This window comes from Ambystoma mexicanum, chromosome 12 (genome assembly GCF_040938575.1).
Source record: "Ambystoma mexicanum isolate Mex_15411 chromosome 12, UKY_AmexF1_1, whole genome shotgun sequence".
In the NCBI taxonomy this organism is placed as follows: domain Eukaryota; kingdom Metazoa; phylum Chordata; class Amphibia; order Caudata; family Ambystomatidae; genus Ambystoma; species Ambystoma mexicanum.
The window spans coordinates 513944944-513965088 of NC_090936.1; the positions used below are offsets into that span (position 1 = coordinate 513944944).

Below are 20145 nucleotides of genomic sequence, written 5' to 3' on the forward strand. Positions count from 1 at the left end.
TTTAAAGCTCTTTTCACGTCCAATGAATGGAGAGTCTTCTCCGCAACCGACGAAGATGTTGGAAAAAACGTCGGCAGCACTATAGAAGAGTGCTTATGAAACATGGTAGGTACTTTAGGAATGAAATGAGGATTAGTAGCCAACACAACTTTATATCTGAAAAATCTCAAGTACGGTGGATCGATCACTAAAGCTTGTATTTCTGACAGTCGTCGAGCCGAAGTAATAGCTACCAGAAAAGACAACTTCCATGACAAAAATGTCAATGATGACGATGACATCGGCTCAAAAGGGGGCTTCATCAGCGCTGCCAGAACCAGGTTAAGACTCCAGCTTGGAGGGAACTTTTTTGCCGGAGGAAAGGTTCGGAACAACCCTTTAAGGAAATGTTTAATCAGCCGGTCACTAAATAACAGAGTTGAATGTCTCTTCCGAGTAAATCTCGAAATGGCAGCTAGATGCACTTTTATGGATGAAACAGACAAGCCTTTTTGAGCTAGGAGTAGCAAGTATGGTAGAAGCTGTTCCGGTGCGATATCCAGCGGGACCAGACCTGGTTGACCTGCACACCATATGCAGAATCTCCTCCATTTGTATGAATATGAAGCGTTCGTGGACAGCGCCCTCGCCGTTTGCAAAATGCGTTGACAGTCTGCTGGAATCTCTAACGTACCAAACTCTGAGAAATCAGGAGCCAGGCTGTCAGACTGAGGCTGTCGGGGTCGTGATGCCAAACAACCCCTTTCTCCTGAGACAGAAGGTTCGAGACTTTCTGGAACCTCATTGGTTCTGCCGCTGAAAGATGGAGTAGATCGGAGAACCACACTTGTCTGGCCCAGTACGGGCCCACCAGGATCACCCGACATGGATATCTGTGGATCCATTGCAGCGTCCACCGTATGAGCGGAAATTGGGGTAGGGGAGGGAAGGCATGCAGAAACTTGCCCGTCCACGGGAAAGAACGCTTCCCCTAGTGGGTCTTGCTGCGTCCACCTGCTCGCGTATTGTTGGCATTTCTTGTTGTCTCTGGTTGCAAACAGGTCGAGGGCCGGATGACCCCATTTCTCAAAGACACGGTGTAGTTGTTGGTCGCTCAATTCCCATTTGTGTAGTCGGTTCATTTCCCTGCTGAGAGAGTCTGCTTGCACGTTTTTGACTCCTGGCAAGTGGATAGCCAATAGATATATCTTCTGCTGAATGGCCCAATGCCAGATCTCCTGGGCTTCGGATGACAGAGTTCTGGAGCCAGTTCCTCCCTTTTTCCTTAGATAAAACATTGTTGTTGTGTTGTCTGTCATAATCCGTACAACCGATCCCTTTATCCGTGGAAGAAAGGATTTCAGGGCCCAACGCACCGCCCTTAATTCCAGCACATCGATATGAAGGCCGGTTTCCTCCGATGACCAACGCCCCTGAACCTGTAGGGAATCCAGATGAGCTCCCCATCCATATAGGGAAGCATCCGTCACCACCGTCATCTGGAACACCGGTTCCAGTAAGGGCATTCCCTTTGTCAGATTTATGGAAACTCTCCACCACTGAAATGCCTGCACGAGTTTGCTGTTGGTCAATTTGTCCGACCAAAGCCCTAGACTCTGTGCCCATCGATCCGCCAAGAATTCTTGAATCGGTTTCACGAAGAGACGACAATTGTTGATTAAGGGTATGCAGGACGACATGGTCCCCAGTAGGGACATGTACCTTCGCACTGATACTCTGGTGTTGACTTTCCACTCCGATGCTTTTTGCTGCAGTTTCAGAACCCTTTCGACGGATGGCTTTACCAGTCCTGACAGCGTCTGGAACTCTGCCCCTAGAAAGACCAAGGTCCTTGATGGCAATAAGGACGACTTTTCGAAGTTTATTGCAAAGCCCAAACGTTGTAGGAGGCACATGGTGGCATGGAGACTTTCCTGTGTTCTTTCTGGAGACAACCCCCTCACTAGCCAATCGTCTAGATAAGGGTACACATGATGACCACCTTTCCTTAACCAGGCTGCTACTGGAGCCAGACACTTGGTGAACGTCCTGGGAGACGATTTTAGACCGAATGGTAGGACCTTGAACTGATAGTGGGTCCGTCCGATGACGAACCTTAGAAATATTTTGTGACGCCGACGCATCGGGATATGGAAGTATGCGCCCTGAAGATCTAGCGCAGACAAATAGTCTCCCGGTTGTATCGAACGGATCACTTCTTGGAGCGTAAGCATCTTGAACTTTAGATTCTTGAGCAGTTTGTTGAGTGCTCGTAGATCTAGAATGGGACGCCATTTTCCATTGGGATTCTTGACAACAAAGTAACGGGAGTACACTCCCTGTCCTCTTTCTGCCACCGGGACCAGTTCTATAGCCCCTTTCTGCAGCATCAGCGTCACCTCTTGCCTTAGTATTTGAAGGTGGGGCTGCGTCGAGAACACCGGTGGAATGCGTGGCGGCTTGTCCTTGAACTGTAGAGAATGGCCCAGATGTATCGTGTCCAAAACCCATTGGTCTGTTATGCGTGCCCACTCGTCGACGTGACGAGACACTCTGCCCCTCAGGGCACCCTGTAAGTTGTCATTGCTGGCTTTTGGTCGGTTTATCCTTCGTCGACGAGGAGTAGGCGCCTCGTCGTCTGGAGGTTTGGTAATCTCTGCCTTTTCGAGTAGCTTGGGCTGCACGTCTGTAGCCTTGGGAAGAGTAGGAGGGCCTGGTGAAACCTTGGTCTCCAGATGATCCAAACCGGGAGTTACCTGATGCTCCTCTGACGGGACGAAAGGAACGAAAATTCCTACCACTCTGGAGGGCTCCAAGGGAACGAGCCGTGTCAGAATCTTCTTTCATGCCGTTAGGGGCTTCATCGACTTTCTTCCCAAACAGGTGTTCTCCTTCGCACGGCATATCCATTACCTTATATTTTACCTCTGGTCTGAACGTCGTGCATTTAAGCCAGGCTTGCCTCCGCAACACTACGCCATTGTTAATTTGCTTAAAGCCTGATTCCGCCTGGTCGACAGCAATGTTAATGGAATGATTGGAGGCCTCTTCTCCCTCACGTACGAGCAGCATGGCAGACTTCCTGTGTTCCTCCGGCAGATGGTCCAAGATAGGGAAATGTGGCATCGACTAGCTCCTATTATACCTGGCCATAATAGCCATAATAGCAGTTGGCTGCTTTAACTGTAGTCGCTCCGACCGATAGCACTTTCTTTCCAAAAGCATCTTGTCTCCTGGCTTCGTTATCGGGCGGGGTCGTGCATTTGTGTTGCGACCTTGCCTTTCTTGCCGCCGCGGCGGATACCACTGATTCCGGCGAAGGTTGAGACGTCAAGCACTTGGGGGTTGATTCCGGAGCCTTGAATTTCTTTTCCAAACGACCTTTTACTGCCGGTTCTGAAAAAGGGTGACACATGGTTCAGTCCCTCCTGCCAGACATGGTCTAAAATGGGGATAGCAAATATCGCCTTTCTTCTCTTGCCCATATGATCGAACAGAAAACAATCTTTTTTCTCTTCTTCTGGGACTAGGCCAAACTCTGCACATGCCTTACCCATCATGGCATGGAAAGCACCCACATCAGGTGACGATGGCTGCGCTGGACTCTTCAGAGTTTCCATCTCCGCTTCAGAGTCCCATGTAGGGTCCCTGTAGGGGTATAACGAGATGTCTGAAACCGACCCTTCACGTTCCGACTGACAGTTCCCCTTCTTCCTGCGGACGAGAACGATCTTCCTCAACCGGGTAAGCGGTAGGAATTCTGGGTGGAGGGCGAGGAGCTCGGCCTTGCTCGTCGACGACTGACAAGGCTTGCGGCGCTGTCGGGACAAGCTGAGGTAACCGAGTGTCCAACCGCTCCAACAGCTTCACACCTCCAGGGACAGAACAGCCTGGGGATTCAGTAAGGAAGAGGTAACTGGAACGGCACTTCCAATAAAGAGCGACCCCGAACCAGTTGGTTGTAGTCCCAGATCGGTTGGATGTGCGACCGGATCACGGTCATCCTCCGCCGACGAGATGGAGAAAGCCGCTTCTGGTTGCAGCAAGGCTTCAGGCGGAATCAGATCAAAAACCTTCAGTTGCCATCCCACCGACGGGGCCACCGTTGACGATGACATCTTTCCCATAGGCTCTGTTTGACCTGACTAAATAGCCGTTGCCGAAGACAAAGCAGGCGTCGACGACCGGACCGTCAATGAAGTCTGGAGCAGGGCCTTGAGGCGTTCCCGCCGTTTTTGGCCTAGACTTGTGGGACGAGGACTCTCGACTCGAGGTAGACTTATGACGGTCTCCTGAGGAGGATTTCGATGGGTCTTTTCTCTCCTTTTTAGATGAGGAAGACGAAGCCTTATGTGAAGAAGACGACTTTGCAGGATGTTTCTCCGAGGGGCGTTTTTCAGATGAGCGCGATTTCTTCGCCGGAGGTTCCGCCAACCCTGATCGACGAGGGGGGACAGGAGACTTCGATCTCGAGGCTGTAGAGCCTACCTCCGATGCCGGGTACGCACCCGCTCCGTCATTGAGCCAAGTAACCAGGCGTCTGTTGTGGTCTTTTAGGGTCTTCTGTGAGAAGCCTTGACAGATCTCACGCGTGTCCGCCGTATGAGGGTGAAGGCAGTAAATACAGTCCATATGGCCGTCTCCTTCATATACCTTCTTAAAACTGCATATAGCACACGGACGAAATAACGCCTTTACAGACATACTTCGAAAAGGAACAGTCGAAGCAGAAGTAGAAGAACGCACAACCTTAGATACTCGAGGTAATCCCACTACTTTGGTAGACGGTTGAAATCTGAGGGAGCCGCGGGGGCGGGGCTACTTATACCTCTACGTCCTAATGGCGCAGGCGTACGCGGCCCAAAACGACGTAGATAGGACACAAAAGTGTTGAAATTTTGCTATGGAAAAGGTCTATATAATTTACTGAGGATTCCCAGCCTGACGACGGGGAATATTCCAAGCATGTGAATCCATGAAAGATCCAATGCTGGAGAAATTACAGATTCCCGTTGTGGCAGCCCACTCGGGCTCCAGTACAGTCTACTCATGTGTACATTTTGAGGCATCATGCACTCAGTTCCTTTTCTGAGCACTCTGTTCGCTAATCGTGAACATGCTAGTGGAGCTTTCAATTTATGCTATGCCTACTCAGTCTAAGGCCTTGGGCGTCAAGACATGTGTGGATAGCGGCCAGCAGATTGGTGTCATATCTGTATCGGATTTGACACTGCTTGGGCGAAGACCACAACACCCAGGCGTGCAAGTTCATGCACCTGAAGGCCCTCCGGGAACAGTGTGACGAAGATCTTTACACAAGTTAAAGGGTAAGGCTCTGTAGGCGAGGTCGCATAACGCGGACTGCCGCTCCGAAAGAAAGGGCGGCTCCGTGCAAGAAGGAATAGGAGAAGCATCAGAAGAGGACCTGCTCCAGAGGGAATCCTCGCACTGACACTCTTCCTCAAGAAAGAAGAGTCACTGCTCCAAGGATTATCCTGAGCTGACGTCGCAGGTACCTTTTCCTACCCAATCCTCCACCCCGGAGGAATGGGATAACTTGGACCTGAAGATGCTGGCCATTTTTGCCAAGGTGCCTTTTGCGCAGCTACCGTCAGCTCTGGCACAGACTGGTCATACTGCAAATATTGCGATGGCATGGTACCGGCTGGTGACCAATCCTGCACGCCTAGGGGCTCGGGCCTGGACCGAAGACAGGACCCAGCACTTTTTCGTTGGTCGATGCCAATCAGTGTATTTGACACTGCAGCAATACACTCCACTCCTTATGAATGCAGTCTAAGACGTACAGCATCCATGATGAATGTGACCAGGTTTCCTTTCAGTTTGAAACCCTCGTTTCTAGGGAGGTGGGAAATTTCCCAGAGGAGTTCTATGGGGAAGGTGAGGATACACTGGGACTGGTTAAAGATCTGCAGGTCGCAAGTGGCCCAGATATTTCCCCGGGGATGGACATTCTACCAGTTCCCACCAGAGGAAAGCATCAAGCAGCATTCCAGCATTTGATGGCCAAGGTGGCCAGTACTCTGGGGCTTTTGCCTCCGTCCAGATCCAAGGTTCAGTATGAACTTTGTGATATGTTGGATGATGCCCTCAAAGAGGAGACACTTCTACCCTTCAATGTGGAAGAGGCCCAATGCGGGAAAAGCTTGCCTCTGCCTGGCTGTGGACAGGGAGCTGGCAAAGAAGCACTACTCTGCCCATCATACCCAGTGTTTCCTCATGCATCACCAGAGAGTTTGGTGGCTCAGGCCGCAACAGCTAGCCTGAAGACCTTCGCCTTCCCTTCTACCAGACAGGGAAATGGAGGTTTGACACACAGGGTAAGAATGTGTACGCGTCAGGCAGTCTTGCACTGTGTTAAGATGGATTTCTAGCATCTGGCCTGGTGGACAGATTTTAGGAGACCACCCTAGTTATAGTGACAGGGGAACTCGGCAGTTAACCAAATCAAGGTAAGCATGGAGAGTGTCCAATGCAATTCTCATGCGAGTGAGGTTATCAGGGGTCCACAATGAGTCCACACATTGAAGCACACAATTCAAGTCAGACAGATGGTACAAAATGACTATTTATAATAGGCCAAAACACCCGCTAGGAAATGAAATAAGTGGGTAGTAATATCACACAACAGTCAGTTATAAAACATGTAGTGCCACCTTTAGGTTCTTAGAAATGCAATAACTTAAATAGGGGGCGCGGTTGCAGCCACGCAGTCAGGCAACTGTTTACGTGAGCTCCAGCTCGATCCTACAATTGATGTGCCTTAAACGGCATCAATCCGATTTTAGCGAGATTCAGGGATCGGAACAACTCCGGCACAATAACGCTGGGGTGCGCTGTATGTACCTCTCATACAGAGAGGCTTCAGCAGATACAGAGACACAAGCAGTGCATCCAAGATATGATAGGTTATTTATAACGCGCTTAATACCCAGAAGTTTGAGCGCTGACCCGGGGATAGAACCGGTGTTGCCTCGTGTCGCCTTGCTTCCAAGGCAAGCATATTGCCCCTGAGCTATCCTCCCGAGATGGTGCTCACCACACCGCTGAACGGCAAGTAAAGCCCTGGCGCGATCTGTGGGCCACAGTGAGAACGGTACCATGCTAGGGGGATTCTTTGCCCAGGGCCATGGATAGGCATCCGTCTTGCTGAAGAAGCGGCAGTCCGGTGCCAAGGGAGGACACAGCAACATCCATGGGGGCGGTGCACTAGAGCAGTGTTCCATATGGTGGGATGCCGTCAGAGCATAGTGTGAACGCATGGAGCCCCAGCAGCTGTGGCGGACGAGAGGTGTTCTAAGGACCAACAAACGTGGGTCATACAAACAAGTAGGTGCTTCTAAGCACCACACATCGCAGAGGGTGTCCTCTCTGCATCCACATTACATTGTGTTGCATGCTTGACAGTTGCTTGGGAAGGCATCCTGCTGCGGATAGTCCCAAGTTGGCACTGGTGCCTTCCTGCCTGAAGTCTGGGGGCACTTGCCACACATGTGGAGGATGGGGCACAGATTTGCTTGATTGGGCAAGGAACATTTGGATACTACAGTGCCTGGCGAACTATAGTAGCCTCCCCATCTACCACAGGTGCCCTGATCAGACCCAAACAATGGAGTAACAGAGGCAAGGGCAAACAAACTGTCATGGACACCTACACGAAGGATGGAGGCAACACCAGCACGCAGCTCCTGGGGATGGCAGAGGGGACAAACGCATTACCAATGAGCCAGCAAAGAGGGCCAAATACTCGCCGCCATCGCTGCCTTACAGGCAGCTCTGGAACACAAAATTAATGGCGTTATTGTGGACGTTGACCTACTCAGACAGGACGTGCACTGAACAGCTGTGTACTGCTGAGATGAAGGTGCTGGAAAATAAGAACAAACTGTGCTCAGTCTGACGAAACAGAGCCGATTGATAAGATGAAAATACTGGAACGTATTGGAAAATACTGAACACTACTTTGGTATCTAAAATCATGAATTATAGGGAGCGAACACTTGGGGTTTCCAGGGACGGAGGGATCATACAAAGAGCGTCCTCTAAACTGTCTATATATCCGCATTACACCCTATTGGTACAGAGGAGAGCCATGTTTAGCCCTAACAAAGAACGATTGTGTCAAGCCAATGAGATATGCAGATTTATCCTGTTAAGCTCAAGGCGTTATATGGTCACTTTGGGACACGGCAGAGGCGCACTCCCTGGAAAGACAAGATGGGAGTCTCAACACTCCCAGACAGAAGCGATAATAAATCACAGGAGCAATGCCACCGGAGCACTGATGACCTCTGCATGATACATGCATGGACAGAGAAGGAAGGTTTACAGCGGGGGCACGGAACATTGGACGATTTGAATTTGGGGATGTCGCCTAGGAGGCTGCCTGCACCAGCGGCAACCACGCCCCTATTGACGTTACACTTAACGAGTACCATAGGTACCCCGAATATGCTATATGTTATTGGGCCAGAGATTTATTTTCTCCCCCTCTTGTCTTAGTTCCCTTCATTGGTTTGGGTTTTGGGCTGCGTTATTGGTTACGTTTGATCTACTTGGTGCATGGTTAGTGTATATTCACTGGTGGAATGATAGGGATGCATACCTGCTTGAATTGCCCCGGTTGACAACGGCACCCTTGTGCCTTCAGTGGGGTAGGGTGTTGAGTACTTGACGGACCCCTCAGCTGGACATGGTGGTATACTCTGGGTTGGAAAGAGGCGAGCTGGTAGCTCAATGTGACAAATGAGGGGTTGGTGCAGAGGTATTGGACCCTGCGATCATTGATGGTGTGACGCAATGGTAGTCACCTGGAATGTCTGGGGTCTCAACAACTACATTAAGAGGATCAGAGTGCATACATATTTGTACAGGAAGGGGGTGGAGGTAGCACAGGTAACACCTCAGTAGACAGACAAAATATTAATTGCTAAGAAGTGGGGCGGGCATCTATTTGGCTCCCCTTTTTCTGCGTACACCAGGGGTGTTCTTATTTGGATTGCACCGGTATCTTTTAAACTATTGGGAGACTTAACATGAGGGTAGGATGGTACTCTTAATTGGTTTTCTTGAAAACCGGGCAGTGTGTATTATTAACACATATGCCCCCAATCATTATGCCAGTTCAAACCACTGTATCCGCACACCTTTTAGAGGGGTTCTGTGGATAGGGCGGAATCTTCAACTGCACTCTAACTCTTCCATTGACAGATCAGACTATAAACACAGAAAGCCTGCCCGCCCGCTAAGACCTTACACACGCCTTTGGAACATCTGACGCCAACAGACATATGGCAATCACTAAATGGGGAGTGTCTGGATTGTTAACATCCCACACAGGGTACATACATCAATTATTTGTTTTACTAGGAAAGGGACCCTGGGTGTATTCACAGAATTAGATTAAAAACCCAAAGTTCTCAGATCATGCACCACTAATGGTCATGTAGAGAAAATCACGTAGGCCTCCAATTCTCACATGGAGACTACAAGCTTAACATTGCTGGACGACGCATTTAGAGAGCATATAGCTGACAGCATAGATGGTTATTTTTAGACTAACAAGGACAGCATGAAAAGTGCTAGCACATTGTGGGAGGCCTTCGGGTGGCGGTGGGGAAGATTGGTGTAATGAGGAAAACCCTATTGGACTCTAAAACCGAGGAGGAGATTGCAACGACGGAGCGTAGGAACGTCGGGTGGGGATAGAAATAGTGGATTTGACCACATAGCGAACAAAATGTATCGCCGAGTGGGATAGGCTGGGCAAGTTGGACTATGCTAAATATACAGAGACGCTCGACAAGGAAGGTGACAAACCGGAGAGATTGCTGGCACGGCTGCGCCAAAGGGAGGAAAAGCCAAAAGGAGAAAAAGAGGGAAATGAACTGTGCCATCGAAGAAGAGCGTGGTATCACCTGGAGAGCACGGGGAGATGAATGATATTTATCTAGATACTAGGATACCCTGTACACGACAGGAGTGGAAAGGAGTGCGCCTGATATTAAGGAGGCCCTGTCTCAGATTAAATTGCCTGGTCTGTTGCATAGCAAATGGACGTGCTTGATGCTCCATTTTCTGTGGAGTAATTGCACCACCCTCATGGCCCTGCTGTTAGGCAAAACCCAAGGCGTTGACGGATTGCCGCGAGAAGTCTATAAGAAATGTGCGCAATGTCCTTGCCCCCAGACTCTTGGCGATATTAGAGGAAGCATATGAATCACATTTTACCTCAATGTCCGAGGGAATCCACCATAGTGCCAATCATTAAACAAAAACAAACCACCACTGGACTGTGGCTCTTACAGGCCCCTCTCAATGGCGAATTTGGACTGTAAGAGCTTTACAGCTCTATTAGCAAATAGACTGAAGGGTGTAATAGGGGCTTTGATACACTTGGACCAACGTACATTCCAGGCAGGAACACCTCCTGGAACCGGAGGAGAATGCATTATTGTCATAGCTCCCAGCACTTCCAGGAAAACTCTGCGGTGGCTTCTTTGGCCGCCATAAAGGCATTGACTGTCAGGTGGAACTGGCTGTACGAGAACATGAGGCACTCGTTCCTTAATATGGGTAAAGATTGTCTATAGTAAACCTATGGCCAGCATGAGACCAGGGAAGCAGATCTACAGAGGCCAGGAACTGAGAAAGGGTACCAAACAGGCATGCCCACTGTGCCCAATGTTAATTCTAGCCCTCTAAGCACGTGCCATGTCTGAAGTCGGAACATGCAGATGCTGGCATCCCGATTGATGGGATCACGCATGTAATACTGTAGGCAGACGATATGCTGCTTTATGTAAGATACCCTGAAAACAACTTACCATACATACTCTATGTTAGACCCCTTTGCAGAGCTTTTGGGAATAAGCATTAGTCGAGATGAAACGTGTTTGTTTCTGCTTGCTGGCATGATGGGCTTGCGGCCTGACCAGCTGCCCAATTTAGGACTGAAGTGGGCCGTGGACACATTTAGATACCGTGGAGTGAATGTATGGCACGACGTCACAACCTCCCATGAGCGGAATACGCTGGAGGCACTTGATAAGATCTGGATGTCCATGGGCTTTTGGAAGAAACTACCATTGTCAATGATTGGCAGAGTAGTCCTTCTGAAAAGGGTGGTCCCCAGTCCGTTACACAATTTTGTGAATATTCCTTAAGACATATCCCAGAGATTTTTCCAAGAAGCTCGATAAGACATCCACAGAGTTCGTAAGGGGTGGAAAAAAGGATTGCGTCAAGTAAGTTGCAAAGGGATTACAAAAATGGGGCGGTCAGTCTTCCTAACTTTGAATTACAATGCAGGCCAATTACAGTTTGTAATGGGCTGGTTAGCTGATGATGCTTCATGGGACAATGCTCCTGCAGCTAGCTGTAGGACAATACTATCTGAAGAAGGTACTATGGGTGCAGGAGGGGGCTCAACTCTCCCCTATGCCCTACCTTTTGGCCCTCAGAAAGAAATTATGGCAGAGTCTGGAAGCTCTTGAGGGCTGCAGACCCCTACTCTGCAAGTATTCCCCTGGTTGTGTTATCTGGGAGACAACTATACTCCAAAAGACAGATTAGAAGAGGAAACAATAGGGTAGCCACACTCGAGGACTTAAGGAAAAGAAGCCGATTGATTCACGGCACTAGTGCAGGGCTATGGCATACACAAGGGACAATTCTTATTGTATATGGATTTAACTAAAGAGACTGATGGCAGGTGGCTGAAATTCCGTGAGGGCATGGAGAGCGGCCTAGACCTGGAGACCATGCATGACATGGTGTAGTGCTGTCATGTCACTGGTCTCTAGACATTATGACTTGTTCCTGAATATGCTCAGCAAGGCCGATCTGGCTGTGTGTACAAAAGGGGAAACTGATCTAGGCAGTACGTTTACAGATGCTCAATGGGCACGAGCACTGCTTTTTACCCCCCCCCAAAAAGCCTCTAGAAATGCTAGATTTAAATTCAAGCAATTGTACATCACGTACCATGCATATATGGCCCCTAACAGGATACCCCAGTTCAAGGGAGCAGATAAACAAGGTTGCCCTAGACGCACTAGGGATGGTGTGTACATTCTCCACATGTGTGGTAGGTAAAATGATATCCCTAACTTTCAGATACAAGCTTTTAGATCCGACTATGAAGAATCGATGGAATGGAATAACCAAAGTGTATTCTACGGTTCATTTGAAGGAGAATAGGGGAGGTTAATGCGTTACACCCCCCCGCCTCCCTTCGTCCCTCCAGACTCCGATTTTCCCAGATGACTAGGTGGGATAACTGGTGGGAAGGGGGTGGATGATTTTCCCAGATGACTAGGTTGGTCTCTGTATTGTTGGTTTATTTATATAGCGCACCAAACCTATAGGTATCTGGGCGCATTGAAGGTTACATACAAGCTGGAAACATTACAGATGATAATTTACATTACATTATACATTATACAAATTTCCAGTGATAACATTGCAGATATTTATAAAGCTGTAGGGCATCATAAATCTTCAGAGAGGAGCCATGTTTTTTTTTTGTTTTTTTTAACTGTACTAGGAGGATTCCGCTCTTAGGCCAACAGGCAGGGAGTTCAAAAGTTTGGCTGGCAACACATTTCCACCTGTTTTCTGAAGTTTGTATCTAGGAATCTTAAGGCAGTTTGAGTATAAGGTTCTAGTAGGTCTTCCCAACGTACTTTTGGAAAATGTGTCTACTAAATATGTAGGTGCTATATTGGAGAGGCATTTGTGTGTAAGGGTTAATGATTTGAAGTGGATTCTGCCCTTAACTGTAAGCCAATTGGTGCCATGTCGGACAGCTGAGATGTGCCGAGTTCTGGGAATGTTTAACACAGTTCTTAGTGCGTTATTTAGCAATACTTTCATTTGTTTATATGTATGCTCAATCCTAGGTATAGGGTGTTACAATAGTCTAATTTCGATTGCTCTGGCTAGGGTGGTAGAGCTTGAATAGCCCCAGAGGGAATACTAATACTAAGGAACAACAAACTCGGGTAAAGGAGTCGCCGCCGCCTTGATCGCCAAAACATCCCTTGGCCTCAGAATGACCCCTCTATCCAGCCTCTGGTCCGCTGAACTCTTGTCCGTTAAGTTCCAACTCTCTGCTGCACAAACCATCCTTATGCATCTCATATACAGACCTCCACGCCCCATCTCCTCATTTGAGGAAGAGATATCCGGCCTCCTGTACACTAATGCCAAAACAGGATCGCAAGTCATCCTCCTAGGGGACTTCAACCTGGGCCTCGGTGATCCTAATGACGCCAATGCACTCTCCCTGGAAAGTACCATTTCCCAACTAGGGTTCAAACACAGGATCACAGCCCCAACCCATAACAAAGGCAGAACCTTGGACTGGCTGGCAGAGCACAACTGCTCCACCTCCATCCTCAAAAATTAACCTATCGCATGGTCAGACCACCACGCCATCTCCTTCTCCATCCAAGGGAAGACGCAACCCAACACCCCTCCAGCCACCGTCCCGCAAACCTCCACCAGGAATAACCGTAACATTACCTTGCAGAGCCTTCGCCCTCTAATCAACAACATCCTTGCTCCTGCAAATTATTCAAACCTAGATGTGGATAAATTCGCTGATCTCTATAATAAAACTCAAATCTGCAGTAGATATCATCGTTCCTATCAAACTCATTAAGGCTAAACCAGCAGCCCACTTGAACAAATGTTTCACCCTAGAGCTTAAAATCCTGCGGAACACCAAAACGAGCAGCAGAAGCAACATGGAGAAAAACTCCCAACCAGGCCAAAAACACCATTCACGTCAGCGGCCACTACCTACAAAACCTCTATCCTCAGAGCCAAAAAAAAGACCTATGACAACAGAATTGAGAATGCCAAATCTAGAACAAAAGAGCACTTCACCATCCTCGGGGAACTCAAGCCCCCCCCCTCCCCACCATCAGAAACCTGAGCCAAAGATGCAGACTGGTGTGAGAGGATCCAAAAAGCTTTGGCAGATAAAATTGCCATGCTACAATCGAAAATTTAAATTAAAAAGCTCAGCCTAGCCAAAAAAGGAAACTCTCCTCTACCACCCACCTCTAAAACTATCTTGCTCCCCCCCCACCCCCCCTTCTCCTTCACCCCGGTATCCACAAAGTGGAAGGCATCATCAAAGGCCTCAAGCCATCCAGATGCCAAGGGGACTCCTACCCAGTTCCCATCATCCAGGAAGGCGCCAACGACTTGGCCCCCTTCATAACAACCCTAATCAACACATCCTTCAAAACGAGCTCAGTCCCTAGCAGCCTCAAGGAAGCCCGAGTCATGCCCCTGCTAAAAATAACTAACTTAGACCCCAACCAACTACAGGCCAATTACCACTGTCCCTTACATCCTAAAGATCTTAGAGTGGCCTACCTGCAAATCCAGAAGCATCTGGAAGAGAACAACCTCCTGGGCCTTAGACAATCTGGCTTCCGACCTAAGCATGGAACAGAGACAGCCATCCTGAAATCCAGATGGACGGGGCAAAGGATAAGGGCAACCTAGCCATTCTCCTGCTGCTGGACTTATCGGCAGCCTTTGACCTGGTCGACCATCAGATCCTCACAGAGCCTCAGCTGCCTTCGAGTCAGGCGACCGCGTGGATCCAATCTTTCCTAGCCGACCACACCACCCGAGTTCTTACCGGGGGCTTACACCCACCCCATCCTCTGTGGCGTCACACAAGGCTTGTGCGTCTCGCCGACCTTATACAATATCTTCACTAAGCTAGTGTTCGACCGCCTTGATAACCTGGGTGATATCCAAGCCTGTATGGCAGAGCAGGGATTATGCCTCAACGAGAAAACCGAGCTCTTCTCGTCGGCTCCGAACCATGGCTAAACAAACTGGACCCCTGTCACACATATCAACATAGACGGTAACCAAATCACTGTAGCCAAAGAAATCAAAACCCTAGGGGTCTATCTAGATTCCACACTCTCGCTCAAAAAACAGGTGAACGCTACAGCCTCCTCCACAGCTTATACAAATAAGCTCATTCATGCCTGTAAACCCTTTCACCTTCCAGCTGCATTACACTAGCCAGAGCACTAGTGCTCTCAAAAATGGACTACTGTAATACCCTCTTTCTTGCCACATCAGAAAGTAACCTGAACAAATTGCAGGTCCTGCAGTATAATGCCCTCAGAGCAGCTCCGAGCACCCTCAGCACTCACATCTCCAGCTTCAGACAAGATGCCCATTGGCTCCCGGTACGAGACAGAATCACCCTCAGATAGGCGTTTGTGGACAATGACAAGGGATCTAACGAAGCCCCCAAATACTTGGCAGACAAGTTCAACAAACACCTCAACCAGATCACCCAGAACGCTGTACTCGCACTGCCTCTCCATCCCCAAATTCTCACTAATAAAAGCAGGCGGATCCAGCTTCCCGGTCCTACCTGCCAAACAATGGAATGCCATACCACTGAACCTTAGAGCAGAACCCTCCTTCTGGACCTTCAGAGCAAAAGCGAAGGTCTGGCTCTCCAACAAGATCTCCACCTCGGTCTGACTCACCAACTAATGTACTTATCCTGAGTCTGCCTATTGACCACCATGTAACCCGGTCATCTGCACTTACTGCCATTATCTTGCATGTCTGTTTTCTGCCTGTATGTACTTACTCTGCTGTAACCGCCTCCAAGTCTCCGGCGCCCAGTTACCTTAGGATTCGGCGCGCGGTATAAATAAAGAAACTAAACTACTGTTGAAAATAATGGTTTGACAGCATTGATTAATTTACAAGTGTATGCCATAGCAGAGGCTGTGGGATTGACTTGTCTGTTCGGGACAAAGGCTGCGAGTGGCAATCCAAGCTTGGATAAGAAGGTAAATGTTGCGCAAAGTAGAGCCAGTATCAGGATTGCCAGTGATAGATTCTCTTTCCAGAGTGTCTGCATAGTTAGTGTAGGTGACACCCAGATTGTTGAGGTCATTGAAAAGAGGCTTAGTAAAAAATATTATACATCGTGGGAGAGACACACGACCCCTGTGGTACACCGCAGGTAATTGGTGCAGGCTCAGCTGATGCAGTTGGAGAAAAAACCCTTATGGTTCGATTCTCCAGCTAGGCAGTAGCTTCTGCTGAGAAATGGGCGGCTGCGGTCAGATGATTGCATAGAACTTTGTGATGAACTAAATCAAAAGCGGGCGAAAGATCCAGGAGTAGAAAGAAGGCAAGTTTCCCCTTTGTCCTTTAGTTCGTCCAATTGATTTTTCAAATCTATTAGAGTTGATTCTATGCCGTGTTAGGCCAAGGAGGATGTTGGATTCAAGGCAAGTCTGTATCTGTATGTAGAGCAAACAGGGCAGAGGGTTTGGGCTCTAGAATTGAACACTCCTGTGCTGAGCTCTGTATTAGATTTGCTGTTCTTAAAAATGGTACTGTGCAAGGTCACAGGTTAGAAGAGGTTAACCCACCACCTCTTGTAAGGGAAATTGCAGAAAGTCGGTTACCTTGCAACTGAAGGTTTTTGTTGAACCTTATGAATAAGAAGATTCTCACACTGGTTGCTGTGTCTCAAACATGTGTTTTTTATTGTCCATAGTGTAGACCCATGGTCTAAATAGGTGGTCGGCCAATGCGGGTTTCGACCCCGCAGGGTCCTTCAAGGCAAGTTAAACATTTTGAGACCCAGCAACCAGCGTGAGAAATCTTATTTATAAGGTTCAACAAAAACCTTCTGTTGCAAGGTAACCAGGACTTTCTGCTGTATCTGTATGTAGGCCGCCTAGTCTAGAATTTTCGAAAGTAATGGGACAGTAGTTAGTGTAGTTGAAGTGTTAGGGTCAAGATTTATTTAAAAACATTTTTTAAAGAGGGACGACCCAAGCATCTTTTAGATCTTCTCCAGGAGTTTGCCAAGGAAGGGGTTAATGGATATCGGGCGGTAGTTAGCCTGGCAGGAGGGGTCGGCAGAGAGCTTTTTGAGGAGAGGCTTCACAAGGAGTGCTTGAGGGGTAGAGGGGAGGAGCCAGTGGCAAAGGAGTGATACAGAAATCGGCCAAGGGAGGCAATGTTGTCCTCGATAGTCATGGAGGAGCAAGGAAGCACCTGTTGGGATGAGACCTTCATAGAGGACTGGTCTAGAGACCGCATTCGGTGTTATGGGTAAAAAAGAAGAGTAGGAAGGAAGCGGTGAGGGGGACCAAGGGAGGCCTGAGCTGTGGAGGGAGAAGGCGAGTAGAGGAGAGTGAGGACAGAATGTCCTCAGTTTTTGTTCAGAAGTGGGAGGCCAGACAAGTACAGAGTTTCAGGGAGAGTGGCAGGGGAGAAGTGCAGACTGCAGTAGGATTGGAGAGTTCCTTGCAGATTTTAAACAGTTTGCCTGTGTTAGTGGCCCCAGAGATGCAGGCTTGAATATGGGCCCTCTTCGAGCGGATGGAGAATCAGTATTGCCTTTGGATCAGGCAGCAGGACAGTCTGTCAGAGGATGTGCCTGATGCCTGCCACTTCCGCTCAGCACTTCAAAGAGGCTAGGTCAGAATCCTACCAGGTGTTGCGCTTGGAGGCAGGCTTCAAGCGGATCTTCATGACGGGGGCAAGGATGTCCAAGGCCTTTGTGATATAGGTGAAGATTAGCAAGGGTAGAGTCAGTGTTGGAGTCTGTGGCAGGAGTGGGAGGGGGGAATGAAAGTGGCAGCAAAAGCAGCAACTGACACTCGCTTCATCGGTCAAATGACAGGAGACTGGCAGTGCACGCAGAGGCTTAGCCTGGCATGGTGGTTAGAATCTGCATGAAAGGCTTATGTAATACTGCAAAATTAAACATCTACTGTCCCAAGTCAACCTTAAAGGAAGTGAAGTCCGGTTTAGTTTTAATTGATGGTTCCCCATACCTTATTCCTCAATACCCCTCGGCCCCATTTACTCCTGTTCAACAATGCTGCTTTTTGTCAGTCAAGTATTTTTGATACACCTCACTCGCATCTACTTTTAGCAATAACCGAGTAGCTTCTTGTAGAGGAAAATTAAACTTACATGGTCATTGCACACACTCGCCAGCCATTGTTAAAGCTCAGAATGGTATTCATCTCTTCTTGCGATAGTTCGAAATCAAATATCTGCGAATGACAGGAGAAAAATTGGTTCACTTGAGCAACAATGCAAATTTGCCATTCACAAGAACATGAAATAAAATGGTGAGGCCATTAGCTTCAAGGCCGTATAACACCCTTTTAGTTCCTAGATCATATCACATTTACATTATTTCTGTATCCCCATACAGAAAACCTTAATTAGCAGTAAGAATATTTTTGCAGCTTGCATCTGTTTTACAGTCACCTGCTATGTTTATTCCACCATCCAGTGGATGGTACAGAGTATTACAAATTGTTCTGTTCATTTCACTTTAATTTTAGCATCAACAAGTGTTAATTAGCATCAATAGGTACCATGACATTCTGCTATTCACAATGCTCCTGCCAGTCAACACCCTCCACTGATTGGATACAAGCACAAAAGAAAAAAATGGACACAAGGCAAGTGATGATATGTCTGTATATAGCATTTTTATAGTTTTAAAAAAGTAATAATCACAGATGTGAGTGAAATAGATTATCTGATGCGAGGAGGGATTTTCTGAAACCACCGCTGTGGCAGGGTTCAGAGTAGCCAACCCAGTTAAAGAACAAGGCTAGAGGGACAGGGTCTAGTCAAACCCACAAGCTAACCAAGGCAGTGCAGAAAGGCAAACTTCAGGAGATCAGGGGCTGGTGTGCAAACAGCCACGTAATGAAGCAGCAAACACACAAGTAAAACTCGAAGAATATTGTACACTACAAAACACTCCTATTGAAACATACACACGGTTAGCAATCTCTAAATGGGAACACAAACACTTCACCCCAACAGTTGTTAAAAGCAATCAAACAAGCAATGCACAACTGTAAAGGTAAAGTGGAATGAGAAAAAAATAAAATGCAATGTTAGACCCTCCATTCTAATTATAAGGTAGGAATTCCACTTGAACAGTCCTTCCCTAGCAGGTATTCAACGTGCAAGAGTCAATGTTCAGATATTTACCTGGTTGGGGGGTGGGAATGTGGGGTAGGAAGTCCAAAGTCATCCTGAACAAACCTTGCCAAATCCAACAGATGCGTAACAAATTGTCTTCATAGCATGTCTAAGAAATAAAGTGAACAGGCAGAATGAAGGGTACACTCCCATTTTCACTGAGAGAAATCCTTCACTAGAACCCCATCGATCGCAACTAGGTAATTGTAGTGCTATGTAGTGAATCCCTATGGGGAAAGGGGGGCTACGAAAGAGGCAAGTACACTCAAACCCCTTACTCATATTTCCTTTGGGACCACCCCCTAGTGCACCCAGCATCGCCAGAGGCACTTTCTTCAGTCATTGGTCCAATTGATTGGGGTCCAGGGTTCACAGGCGCAGTGGCTGAAGATTGTGCCGGATTGGTCAGGATATGCAGAGGGTCCGATCTTCGGTCCTGGCACAATTCCGATAGACTTGCAGCTGTACATGCCCACATTACAGGACAGCAGCAACAGGGGCCCAGAATGGACCACCAGGACCCTGCAGGCAAAGTACAACATGACAGTACTGAGACGATGAAGAGGTAACGAGTAGTGAACACTAGTAACTCATTTCACCACTATTACTGGTAAGAGGAAGATGCCTGCAGAGTACTATGAAGGTCAGGCATGTCACTCTAATTACAGTAGGGCAAGTCCAATTGAGAACTCACACCTGCAACCAGTCAAGTGTTTGAAGGTGTATAATAGGAAAAGCGCAGCAGATGAGCAGCAGGGAGGCCTGTGTGGGAGGGAGCAGTAGGGGATCCTGTTTGAGAGGAGGCCGCCGTGGTGGGTCCTGCAGGGGAGCCAGGACACCGGCAGACAATTCCAAAGACCTGTGGAGCCCAGGGCACATTGGGCCGTTAGAATTCCATAGGTGTGGGAGCCTCCATTGTCACAAAGCCGCAGCTGGAGCTGCAGGCAAAGGAAAAAGAAACAAAGAAGCCGCCAGCGGAGAAGCATTTGAAGTGCGAGGGGGGCTTGCGACTACAGGCAAGCCAGCAGACGGAGCTGAAGTGGAGCAATGCAGCTGCCCGAAAGGAACGCAGAGTACTGGTGAGTAAAGGGGAATGTCACTCGAAGC

General features: G+C 48.3%; 1 protein-coding gene across 1 annotated transcript in view; it reads right to left on the reverse strand.

Moving 5' to 3' along the window:
• The window catches only part of LOC138513720 (aldo-keto reductase family 1 member B1-like), a 332321-nt gene that overhangs the window by 20093 nt on the left and 292083 nt on the right, over positions 1 to 20145 (reverse strand). Inside the window, exon 9 of the mRNA XM_069628798.1 lies at positions 18004 to 18086. Within this exon, the coding sequence (XP_069484899.1) occupies positions 18004 to 18086 (83 nt within the window). The remainder of the gene's footprint in view (positions 1 to 18003; positions 18087 to 20145) is intronic.